The sequence below is a fragment of the Cydia pomonella genome, chromosome 15 (assembly GCF_033807575.1).
Source record: "Cydia pomonella isolate Wapato2018A chromosome 15, ilCydPomo1, whole genome shotgun sequence".
Taxonomy (NCBI): Eukaryota; Metazoa; Arthropoda; class Insecta; order Lepidoptera; family Tortricidae; genus Cydia; species Cydia pomonella.
Genome location: NC_084717.1, coordinates 19216643 through 19230320, shown reverse-complemented (window position 1 = coordinate 19230320; position 13678 = coordinate 19216643). Strand labels below are relative to the sequence as shown.

At 36.7% G+C, this 13678-nt stretch overlaps 1 protein-coding gene across 1 annotated transcript in view; it reads left to right on the top strand.

Annotated features, from left to right (window-relative positions):
• Positions 1–13412, top strand: part of LOC133525532 (signal recognition particle receptor subunit alpha) — a 29564-nt gene extending 16152 nt beyond the window's left edge. Inside the window, exons 6-12 of the mRNA XM_061861811.1 lie at positions 121–250; positions 1709–1851; positions 2272–2427; positions 4222–4426; positions 6303–6439; positions 7202–7369; positions 8385–13412. Of these exons, the coding sequence (XP_061717795.1) occupies positions 121–250; positions 1709–1851; positions 2272–2427; positions 4222–4426; positions 6303–6439; positions 7202–7369; positions 8385–8510 (1065 nt within the window). The 3' untranslated portion in view covers positions 8511–13412. The remainder of the gene's footprint in view (positions 1–120; positions 251–1708; positions 1852–2271; positions 2428–4221; positions 4427–6302; positions 6440–7201; positions 7370–8384) is intronic.
• The last annotated feature ends 266 nt before the right edge of the window (positions 13413–13678 follow it).

The following is a 13678-nucleotide window of genomic DNA, read 5'->3' as shown; positions in this document are numbered from 1 at the left end:
TCGTTGCCTAAACGCGGTACTCGACTGAAACGCTCTCTATTATATTCTTTCGTTTTCCCCAAAGAAAGTTTTCCTTTTGGATGAAAAACCTTTTGTAATTGACTAAAAACATGTTCTCAGTTGGTGGGCAGAATGACCGGCGCCATTCGTGACCTGGAGGTGGAATCCGACGAAAGCAGCAGCGAGGAGGAGCTGGAGCACACCGCGCCCAGCCCCAAGAAGACCGGCGGCATGTTCAGCATCTTCAAAGGTAAGTTTTTACAAGCTTTTCCAACTTGCAATTTAACTATGTATGTTTGTACAGGTCAAATATTGCAAGTGAAATTTGACCCACTAATCGGTTACCGTTGAAGCTGAAAATTTGCATGCATATTATGTCAATTGTATAATGTAGTATTATTAAATAAATAAATTAATTTAAATTATCATTTATTTCGAACAACATTTATTCAAACACAACAACAAACATAATACATTACAACAAAATAATGAATTAGTTAATTAATATAATTGAACATTATGATAAATTAATAGATAAAATAGATTACATCTGGTTGACGTAACTGGTGACCGAAGAGCTGGCAGCTTCCTCGCACAACGTATCAGTATTGCGATACAACGAGGAAATGCCGCCAGCATCCTTGGTACAATGCCTCAAGGGCCTATTTTAGATATAAGCTAGTTATAGTAATCATCTGTATATATCCATTATGTATATTGTTATTGTCAATAAAATGTTTAATTCATAGATTACATTAATATTAAATATAACAAATTGCCAGTTATGGTAGCATCGAGCTGTTCTGATGATGGAGACAGGAGGAGGATAGGAACTCTATGATAAAACGGCTACTCCCAACCTAATTGTTTGTTAAAATTGTCTCAATGAGTATTAGTTACATGTGGAAAGAAAAAAATAGTCAGAGATAAAAGCTTGTACTAAAAATGAACTTATCTATAGCTATTTTTACAGTACATATGGTGCTACCTTACTGCACTAGTGCGAAAATTAGCATATTACGTTACTGTGTCGAACATTGAAAGGGCCATGTACTGTAAAACGTTGTACGATACATGTGCGAATAGGTAATTCGCAACTCGTGTCGATTTAAAACACTCTTCGGTCGTGTTTTAATTTATCGCCACTCGTTTCGAATTTCCTATTTTTCGCACTTGTATCGTAATGTACGATTATGGCGTTTTTTACATAGTCTTATCTGGTACTGTATAAGACTCAGTCTTTGAAGTCAACTGCCTATTTAGTAAGATGTTTGCGTGCAGATTGTAGGATAAGAACACCGCTGTTTATCGATGTCATAGATAAACATAGAATTTTTATAGCGTGCATGCCGACAAGGTGACGTTATGACGCGACACTATGTGACGATCTGCCTGGCCTAGTGGGTAGTGAAACTGCCTATGAAGCTGATGGTCCCGGGTTCAAATCCTGGTAAGGGCATTTATTCGTGTGATGAGCATGGATATTTGTTTCTGAGTCATGGGTGTTTTCTATGTATTTATAAATATTTATATATTATATATATCGTTGTCTAAGTACCCTCAACACAAGCCTTATTGAGCTTACTGTGGGACTTAGTCAATTTGTGTAATAATGTCCTATAATATTTATTTATTTATGTACGTCGTCCATAGGGTTAATAATGCCCTTTGTCGTGCATTTTTGACACAAATCTTTTTGTTTGCCAAGGTCTGGTGGGTTCCAAGGCCCTGTCAGCGGAGGCGATGCAACCAGTTTTGGAGAAGATGCGCGACCATCTCATAGCGAAGAACGTGGCGGCCGACATCGCCAACAAGCTCTGCGAGTCCGTAGCCAATAAGCTGGAGGGCAAGGTCAGTTGCACATTTTTGGTACCATGTTCAGATTAAAAAAAACTTCTAAAGCTCGTATAGAATTACTTTTTTCACTCGTCGACTGTAATGGCTGAATTAAGATTTCGTATACCAAACTGTTATTGGGAACTTTTCATGTATGGGCCCCCAACTCAACTATAATATTAATTTCTAAACTATAATGAAATTATAATAAATAAAGTATTATTTTTGTCGACTCGTAGAAAAAGTATTGTATACAATAGTGATATAATCAAGATATTCAATCTCGTACCTTACTTAGGCAACTCAGCAAGCATCGGTAACCGACTGATAAGCTCTCTAATCTTTTGACTCGCAAACTTCCAATACAAGAGTGATTCAGGACTGAAATAATTATTATCAATGTTATCACGTATATTATTAATGATTTTTTTTCAGGTCCTAGGCACCTTCGACAGCGTAGCCAAGACCATAAAAGCGACCCTAACAGAGTCGCTGGTCCAGATCCTGTCGCCCAGACGCCGCGTGGACATCTTACGAGATGCCATGCATGCCAAGCAGGAGGGCCGGCCATACGTCATGGCCTTCTGTGGGGTATGTTATCGATTAGTCTGAAAATCTTCTAACCATACCATACTAAACAAACAGACGAAAACATGGATAAAGTAAGGATCTAGGAGGAAAAAAATATTTTATAAGATTTTATTGATTTTTTATAAGAAAATATTGTGTTATTTATTTAATTACTCCTGTTTTTTCAGAATGTTTTCCATTATTGAATATCACCTGATATTTAGCACACAAGTTTCTTTAAATTCGTTCAAACCTCCGGCTAGGCTACTAGCAGTAGTAGTATAATTTTTTAAGAAAAAAAAACCGACTTCAATGAGGGAGACCGGTGAAAGAACGATTATTGTTGATTTTCGATTTCATACAATGAAATTAAAAAGACAGCATCCTACGCCTAATTATGTAGAAAAGGAGGTAACATGTCTTTTTTTTTGCCACTGCACCCACCTTGACACATTTCAGATTTGCCCTATGGTTGACTGGTAAGATACCCGCGATAGGGTATTCGCATGTATTTAAGATAAATTATTTCACACCATGCATGAAATAAAGCACCAGATAATTATTTAAAAAAAACTAAGTAGGATAGAAATATAAAAATGTGCCTTGAAAACCTAACTGCTTGGCAAAGAGAACAAATTACCAAACGTGAACTATGCATCATTGAAGAGTTCCGTTCTGTTTATCATCAGCAGTTCCACTTCATCAAATGTCACTTCTACAAATGTAAATACTTGATTTGTTAATGAAAATACTAAGATCACTATATATATATATATATATATATATATATATAAATATATATGCCTTTAACATTTGAGGAGTTCCCTCGAGTTCTCATGGACCCCATTGTCAGAACTCGAACTTGAGAAAAATTTATCTTGAAAATCTAATTAGCTTAACAAACACAGCGAACAGGAAAAATCGCCAAACGTGTACTATGCGTCGTTGAAGAGTTCCATTCTGATCATCATCAGCAGTTCCACTTCATCAAATATCACTTTTTTAAATGTAAATGCTTGATTTGTTAAAGAAAATACAAAAATCACTATATGTATGCCATTCATATTTGAAGAGTTTACTTGATTCCTCATGGCCCCCATCGTCAGAACTCGAACCTGACAAAAAATTGTCTTGAAAATCTAATTTTCTTAACAAACACAGCGAAGAGGAAAAATCGCCAAACGTGTACTATGCGTCGTTGAAGAGTTCCATTCTGATCATCATCAGCAGTTCCACTTCATCAAATGTCACTTTTTTAAATGTAAATGCTTGATTTGTTACAGAAAATACAAATATCATTATATACATGTATGCCTTTCACATTTGAAGAGTTCCCTCGATTCCTCATAGATCCCATCATCAGAACTGAGTTTTGACAAAAACGGGACCAATCTGTATATATATCAATTCAAACGAAAAAATTATTTTCAAAATCGGTTCAGAAATGACGGAGTTATGGAGTAACAAACATTAAAAAAAAATATACAACCGAATTGATAACCTCCTCTTTTGAAATCTTGAATTGGGTTAAAAATACTTTATTTTACAAAAAGGACATTAAGCAAGAAAATAACACATCATTTGTACAAAGGCGAACTTATCCCAGGGATCTCTTCCAGTTAACCTTTAAGCAATTGAGGAAGAATTGGAGGACGGTAGACATCAAAACTACTAAACGGCATAAATATTAACACTAATCATTGCTTTCTTTAAAAAAAAAAAATTTTTTTTTCAAAAAATACTTTACTTTATATATACATACAAAAGCTTCGCCAAACTGAAGACAGTTTACAAATATCTTACTTTATCCCATAGGTGAACGGCGTGGGCAAGTCCACCAACCTGGCCAAGATCTGCTTCTGGCTGATCGAGAACGGCATGTCGGTGCTGATCGCGGCGTGCGACACGTTCCGCGCCGGCGCCGTGGAGCAGCTGCGCACGCACGCGCGCCGCCTCAACGCGCTGCACCCGCCCGCGGAGCGCGCCCGGCCCGTGGTGCAGCTCTACGAGAAGGGCTATGGTAACTAAAAACATTAACAAGACACTTTAAAACACTTGTTCTCTATACACCGTGTTTTTATTGAATTGCGTTAACTCCGGGGTTTCGGTAAGTACGTTTAAGGAAACCAAATGGCATAGTTAAATTTCAAAAAAAGTTTTTTTTTTTTTTTTACTATTTATATTTTTATAAAAAGTAACTAAATGTTGCATATAGCGTTGTTGTAACACGGGCATTACATTTAACTCAACCAAACAATTGAAAACTGTGATATATCAATGTCATTTCTAACATCGATCGTCCGAGATAGTACGTACGTTTAGTAGGAAATGTATGAACTCGCACTAAACACTAATCAATAAGTAAACAGGCCCTAAGGCAAGTGTACACGCTCGTAAGGGCCTTATAATATAAAAATGTATGATTGATTATCTCCGAAATGGAGTTAGTTAGAATATCGGTATCTTTGAGAAAGTTACTTAATTTAAGCTCAGGAATGCACCCTCGAAATTAACGCAAATCAAAAAAACACGGTGTATAACTGTGAATGCCTCATAATTTATTTTTAATACTACGTCGGTGGTAAACAAGCATACGGCCTGCCTGATGGTAAGCAGTCTCCGTAGCCTATGTACACCTGCAACTCCAGAGGAGTTACATGCGTCGTGTTGCCGACCCTAACACGCCGCACCCTCCTTGAATTCTGGCAACCTTTCTCACCGGCAGGAACACAACACTATGAGTAGGGTCTAGTGTTATTTGGCTGCGGTTTTCTGTAAGGTGGAGGTACTTCCCCAGTTGGGCTCTGCTCTAGATCTGGAATGACATGTGCCCTACCACACAAGGCGAGATGACATTCACAATGCCCATACCTCTCTTTTGGACATAGTTTAAGGACATACCCGGGTCCATTCATCATATCCGGGTCATCATTATTGTAGTGGAGCATTTATTGAACAGCGAGTTGCAAAAGTGTTTACTCACTGTATGTATGAATTTAATTTATTTTCCTACTCCTCTACTATTATCTGTCATTTATGCATTCATTAACACGAATATAAGAACATACATAAAAGGTTTCAAGAAAAGTCTATATTGTCTAATCCTCATAAAAGCTCTCGTGCTTTTAATCGCTATAACGTTACTGCGATTAATGGCTACCAACCTAACAATATCAAAACGAATACAGTTTTAAACTAAGTGCATTGCTGCCAACTTACAAAATATTCATTTGGTTGCATAGTAAAAACAATCACTTCATAAGTCAGAAACACGCATGTGACACCCGTAATATAGCAACACCCATAGACTACGAAAACCGCTTAGCGTTGCTTGTTAGTCTCCGTAGACTACGGTGGCCAAAATCGAGAAAAAACTGTCCAAAATTTTAATTTAGCAAGTAGCAAGTACCAGGGCCTCATGAGATACGAGGAGGTGTCGCGGACCGGCCGGCCGCGGCCCGGGGCGGGCCGGGCGCGTAACAAGGTATGCTCGCGCGTCTTGCCTACATACTTTTGCTTTGTTTACCTAAATTAAGAATTATTTTTGTGGACTCGTAGGAAAAGTATTGTATGCAACGTTGTATAAGTAGGTCAAAAAATGCTCGTGGCGTATTCCTTTACAATGTTCGCCTACGTCTTCGGCTCCGGCTCACATTGTAACTCACGCCACTCGCCTTTTTTGACCCTTCTTATACAACTGTTGCATAAAATACTATAGTAGTTTTGCGCTTGCATTATTCAAAAGTCAGAACAGTCGGAGATCTGCTTCTGTTCCGGCTGATCGAGAACATGTCCTTGCTTATCGCGGCCTGCGACACGTTCCACGCCGGCGCTGACTGTGACGTTTATTATTTTATTTATAATTTCAGGATTATAACGTGAAACAATTGTTCCAGGTAAAGACGCCGCCGGTATAGCCATGGAGGCGATCCGCTACGCGGCGGACTGCAAGGTCGACGTCGTGCTCATCGACACGGCCGGCCGCATGCAGGACAACGAGCCGCTCATGCGCGCCTTGGCCAAGCTCATCAAGGTACATCGTCCGCAACTCCATATTAACTAACTGACAATTCTAAATAAACCCTTATTGTAAAGATATAAGGCCCACCAATGCTCTGATAAAAGAGTTGTTAGTATAATAGCTATTGGAACATAGTAAAGCTTTTGACTTTGTGGACCACAATATATGACTCAAACAGAGGCGTAGTATATTACTGAGGTACTGAGTACTCTATAAATACGGTTAAAGAACAAGAGTCAACCACGAATTATAACTAACAAACATTATAAAACGTTTAATTGGATTGCTGAGCAAAAATTATAGGTGTACCGCAGGGTAGTATATTGGATCCACTACTTTTTGTCATAAACGATAAGGGATCGCTAAACTATTTTTTATTATTATTTTGCAAATTCCTCATCTTGATCATTTTGTAAATTAGTGATCACAATTAAATAATATTCGTAAATAATGTGTAAAAACCGTGGAAGTTTTGATTAGTTTTTTTTTGCTAATGATGCATAACGTTATCATATGACAAAATGAACATGTCATTAAGTATACACTCAGAAATTTATACTTTAAGGAGTGCTTTTAAAGTTTGTATCCTCTAAACCAGGGGTGGCCAACTTGATTAGACCCAAGATCTGCTGTTTACTAACGAAACCCTGTGCGATCTACCAATTACATGCTTCTTGAAACCTTAAATGAAGCTGGTCTACGTATATTTTTTGCCTTGCCACGATCGACCTGTTGGCCACCCCTGCTCTAAACGATTCGCCATGAATGTGTCAGGTGAACTCGCCCGACCTGGTGCTGTTCGTGGGCGAGGCGCTGGTGGGCAACGAGGCCGTGGACCAGCTCGTGAAGTTCAACCAGGCGCTCGCCGACCACAGCGCCACCGCCCACCCGCACACTATTGATGGGATCGTGCTCACCAAGTTCGACACTATTGATGATAAGGTATCATTTACGTGAAAACGCATGTGTAAAATACCGCTTGCGGATGTTTTGTGCCAATGCATTGAAAGGAAAGTGAATGCTGAATGTTGAGTGGGAAGTGAAGGAAAGTGAATCGTGTGAATGGGGCGCATTTATGAATAGAATAGAATAGAATTTCTTTATTTACCAGAATACGTATGGTACAAGATGATAACGGAAAAGGTTTTACATATAAGTGTCAGTATTCCGTCGAAGACGCGACATTGAAAAATTAACATAAAATAAATCAGTATAGAAAAATTAAGAAAATAAAACAGTGGCTAAATTTTTCATAGTAAAATAATAATAATAATAACATCCACTTGTAACGATTTGAAAATGAAATAATAGAATGTCCAAGAATAAATAAAACTTATAAAACTAACATTGATAAATTAAAATTTGATATTAAAAGTAAAAATTGCAAAATGGATGTCGTATATAATTTATTTAAAAGTCTTTAATTTAAGTAAAAATGAGCAGCCAGAAGGTGTCGCAAAAAGCACGGTTGGCTGTGCATAGAGGGATGTTGGTGCCCACACTTATGTATGGTAGCGAAAGTTGGGTATGGCAGAAGAAACATCAGAGTCAAGTGAATGCAGTAGAAATGAGAGCGCTGAGAAGTGTGTGGTGTGAGATTACAAGATAGAATTAGGAACAGTGCGATAAGGGAAAAGTGTGGACTGAACGAAGATGTAGTGACAAAAATTGAGAAAGGTATGTTGAGTATGGGCACCTGCAATAATTTACGGGGTGAATATATAGGTCATACTGAGCAACTTTTACTATAGGACCAACCCCGAAATCACGAAAATAAAATTTACTCTCCCATAGAAAATGTCAAGGTCAGATAGCCAAAATGTATGAAACAGCCATTTTTTTTGGGTGCGATTTCGATGTTGGTCCTATAGTAATTTTTCCACTTTTAAATCAATTGTCTATGTTTAATCTTATGACTTTCAGATGACGCATTATAAAGTATGTATTTCATGAACAGGTCGGCGCAGCGATATCGATGACGTACATCACGGGGCAGCCCATCGTGTTCGTGGGCACCGGCCAGACCTACACGGACCTCAAGGCGCTGCACGCGCCCGCCGTCGTGCGCGCGCTCATGAAGTAGCCGGCTACACTATGTGGTACAGCTGTCGGCGTACCCGACCTGTTACCAAAGAGAATTTGAAATAGAGGTGTATTGTCAAAGAAAACGTTGTAGCCACAGTAAATTTACTGCCATATTTCGACACGTGATTGAAACTTTTAGAACGCCATTCGACTTTGGTTATGCTGCTATTTGGTTAGTCGTATCAAAAAGTGGCGCCATCTAATAAATCAAAAGCCAAAGTTATGGAATCGTTTCGAGCGATGGCGCCACAACCTTTCGCTGATGCCCGGTGAGATGGCGCCACTTTTTGATATTTAACAAATTTAACACATATCAGTGAAAGAATAAGGATTAAAGTCAAATGGCGTTCTAAAAGTTTTCGACGACTGTCGAATTCGAAAAATCGAATTTCGACGACCGGTCTGGCCTAGTGGGTAGTGACCCTGCCTACGAAGCTGATGGTCCCGGGTTCAATTCCTGGTAAGGGCATGTATTCGTGTGTTGAGCATGGATATTTGTTCCTGAGTCATGGGTGTTTTCTATGTATTTAAGTATTTATAAATATTTATATATTATATATATCGTTGTCTAAGTACCCTCAACACAAGCCTTATTGAGCTTACTGTGGGACTTAGTCAATTTGTGTAATGATACTGTGGGATTTAGTCAATTTTTGTAATGATGTCCTATAATATTTATTTGAAAAGTTTTAATCATGTGTCGAGAGATGGCAGGTTACGTGGCTACAAAGTTTACTTTCAACTTTGACAGTACACCTCTATTTCAAATTCTCTTTGTTTATTACCTAAACCTATTGTACACTTAATATGTCACAATTAAAAAACAACTATAGTTAATTTTTGGAGCATTAAAAAGAAGGTAAGTGATGTTGACGTGTATTTATATTAAATATCACTTTTGAAAAATAACTCGCAGCAAATATGTGACAATCATGAATCATATACGATCTTCTGCTTTCATAAATAATATAAACTATTTTTTTAAGCGTTTTCAATAAAAATACCCGTTGTTTACCTTTTTCTAATGCTGAAAAACGAACTATATAAAATACGAAATATAATAACGTGAAACTCAAGATATAATGCGTAAATAATAAGGGTGTATTTTGAACAAACACCAATTCCTGATATCATGTTTGTTAACAAAAATTAACATAATAAATACAACAATTGACTTCCCGTATACTTGCTTAACATTGCCTACCATGCCAAACATTGTGTTTAGAAAACAGTTATTTTCTACTAAACGTCTGTATATGGGCGTCCGCTAGCGGGCGCGGGTGCACGGAGCGGGCGCGCGCACGCGGGTGCCATTATAGGTAAAATGCTTAATAATAATGTTAAATTTTCTTTATTCAGATAACTTAACAGTTAGCAACGCTCACACTATGTTACAAGCTTTTATTTAACTTGCCCTGTTAGTATGTATGTTTGTGTTGGTCAAATCTTGAAAGCTTAATTTTACCCACTTCCCGGTTTCAGATTCAGCTAAAATTTTCTATACATATGTAAGTCGGGTGACAATGCAATATTTTGGTACGGTCGCGTCTGAAAATATCGATACAAAAAAGTGCCAAATATATGCATACATACACGACTTTATTGCCCGTATATTAAGGTAGTGTATACATATTTTTGGCACATTTTTCGTTATTTTTTCGTACCGATATTTTCAGACGTGACTACCATAGAGTTGATCTGATGATGGAGACAGGTGGCCGTGGGAACTCTGTGATAAAACAACAAATCCGAATTGTATTTGAGGTCTTTAGAACTGTCTCGATGAGTTACTTTCTATTGAATACAAAAAAAAACATACTTTTATAGTTTTTATAGTCCTATAGAAAGAAAAGTACAGTCAGCGATAAAATGAAATTTTTGCCAAAAACTTATTTCGTTAATCCGCTCACCTGCTCCGTGTGAAACAAAACTCACCACTTGATTTGCTATGATTATTTATTTCTCCAACTTTAACTTATCCACAGTAATGCCTTCTTAAAATCTACACTTCACAATCCCTCAACAACCACGTCAGTCGACCGTTAACTTCGTTCTCCATTCCAACCCAGACGTTTTTTTACGTTATTCATTAGTACCCTCCTTTGTTTTTTTATTATTTTTCGAGCAAAGAGAAGGGAGCACGATACCAATATTACCAGATTAACCTTAATAATCACCCAAATCATTAAATTAATATTTTAAAATCATGACACGTGCAACCGCGCCATCTAGCGGGCGCCCTTTACCGAATTCCTAATAATGGGCGCTATTCTTCGATCAGTGAACGGCACAGTTTGGCACGGCAGGCAATCTTGAAAAACTTTACTGTTTGCACTTTTGCTTTTAAGGACCATCGTGTATTTACCTCAAAGTATATCTATGTCTTATATCTTGTTATGTATAATAATGAGACCACTATTATGTATTTTATGTATTTTTAGTAATTATGAATTACGCCATGGTAAAGGTTTTAATTATTTTAAGAAGTTGAAATAAAATAATTATGTTTATCGAAATGAAATGTTTATTTTCTTATGATTTTTTTCGGGTTGCCTTTAAGGTATAATGTTGTATGAAAACATTTTTTTTTAATGTCATATAAGTTATGTGTATTGTACCTATCTATCCAACATAAAGTTATTATGGTCGCGATTATAATCGATTATAATAATAGCGATTATTATAATGTGAACGACACCCAACTTGTCAGTAGAAAAATGCGCGAAATTCAAATTTTCTATGGAAATTCAACTCTGCGCCTACTTTAAATTTGTCGCTTTTTCTATTGACAAAATATATCTATATATTTTCTTGTTTTTCGTACGTTTGTGGCAAACATTCATACGACCCACCGTTGGTAAGCGATTATCATAGCCTACGAACGTTTGAAATAACAGGGCTGTTATATTTAAAACGCATCAAAAAATGCATACATTTTATAATCGTAACTGTAGGTACAGTCAGCGGCAGAAACCTACTCTTATTTTCTTAAAAATAATGTTTTGTTCAGTTCATTTTGGACACCTCGTCCGCTTAGTAATTTTTACTACTTACTGTAGGTACCTACTATGATAATGATTTTTCAAATTTAAATCATGTTTATGAAATATCTGTCTATTGGAAACATACTTATAATAATAGAATGTCACTTAACCCTTTGAACGCTTTATATCATAAACACAAACATCACTCAAACGCCAAGGTCCCGGGCGCAAGCGAGCTAATGTAAACACTCGGAAGTGTGAAGGTTACTTTGACAGCGTCCGCTATAACGTCTATAGTTGTCCTTGGCGCTGCGGGCACGATTAGTAACGACGACGTTAGGTGTTCTTGGCGTTCAAAAGGTTAAATCAATGCTAAAGTACAGTCAGTCCCATAATATTTAATGTTTTACCAATATTGCCTTTGCATACATTGAAGACGCGAAATATATTTATTAATAATTATTATTTCTTATTTTTAATACACAGATTTGATCTGTTGAAAGCATGTTCAGAGATAATGTCAATTTGTAATAATTGTATGGAAATGACCCCAGAATAATAGCTTTGCGATCCTAACGAAATAACGGTACTTTTTCTATGCAATTCCATTTCGGGAGAAAACGGTTTCCACTGGCTAATTCTTAACAATATATTCTAGGTTTATAGGTTTCGCTTAATTTTTTTTGTATTGCAAATTTTGAAACAGGGAAAATCTATAAACCTAGTTTTTCTTTGTGTCAATAACAAACTAAAAAACCACGGAGAATGAAAAATATTAAGAAGTGGAAAGAAAAACATTTTCTCTTTTTGTTTAGACGAGTATGTAGTATCTTATACAAAATATTGGGTATTTTATCCCATACTCTGTATCTTTAGGTATTTAAATAAAAGTAAACAAAATCTACCCTCAAATGGCTCCTTAAGCCAGTTGAGGGTAGATGAAAACATTACATGATCAAATAATGTAGGTTAAAGTCAGGACGTTCAGTGACAGATCCAGGCGGTTTTGTATTTGGTTAACCAATAAATGTTATAACTACCCGAAAATTTACAAATTGTTTGTTTACTTTTATTTATATAAGTACTGTTTACTTTAAGATACAGAGTTATTCTTAGACAAAATACGTACGTGTCAAATACCGGTTTTTATAAATATCTTAAATGCAGGTTTTCGTTCCGATAAAATAGTGAAATAAATCAGTCAAATAAAATTCAGTTCAGTTCGGGCAAATAAATGAATTGAATTGAATTAATTAGTAATTTGTCAGTGCCTTGCCCCGCGGCATCGGAGTGGCTTGTAAGCTAGACCCCCAACACTGCCCGAAGCCTATTGGCTTAGTTTGTATCAAAGATAATTTAAAATAGATGTGGATTGTCAAAGAAAAATTTGTAGCCACAATAAATTTACTGCCATCTTTCGACACATGATTAAAAATTTTAGAACGCCACTTTTATAAATTTTAAATTTGTTAAATATTATAAAGTGGCGCCATCTTACCGGGCATCGGCTAAAGGTTAAGGTACATTTGGCCTTTGATCTATTAGATGGCGCCACTTTTTGATATTTAACCAATTTAACACATATCAGTGAAATAATAAGGATCAAAGTCAAATGGCGTCTAAAAGTTTTAATCATGTGTCGAGAGATGGCAGTAAATTTACTGTGGCTACAAAGTTTAAGATATATGTACCTAATTTAATAAGCAATGTCACTTTTTACTATGGCACCTATTCTGCTCACACTACTTATTTCATCTTCAATCTCATGGAACTTGGCATTGCTGTATGATAAAACATCTATCCAGTCTGTACTCATCGCGTCTTTCAAGAAATTACGTTCATTCCTATTGTCTTTTATTCGGAATTTTATCAATATTGATCCTATGAAGTATAAATAAAGTTACATTTTTTATAAACTTTGGTTTTATTTTATACTTATAACATTATGACAAAGATTTATTTCAACTTGTTTTATAACAATTTCTCGAATACGAGACGATCGTGCAGTCTAACATCACAACGCGATTGGTTGATGAGTTCGCATCACGCGCGCGATTGGTCGCAACTAGTTGCGTTGCGATTGGCTCGAATTCGTGAGTGAAACCACTGAACTAACAACCATTCTTAATGCCCACTTCGCCCACGCCTAAATAAATACGCCACTGAATTGTAGCTACCTAAA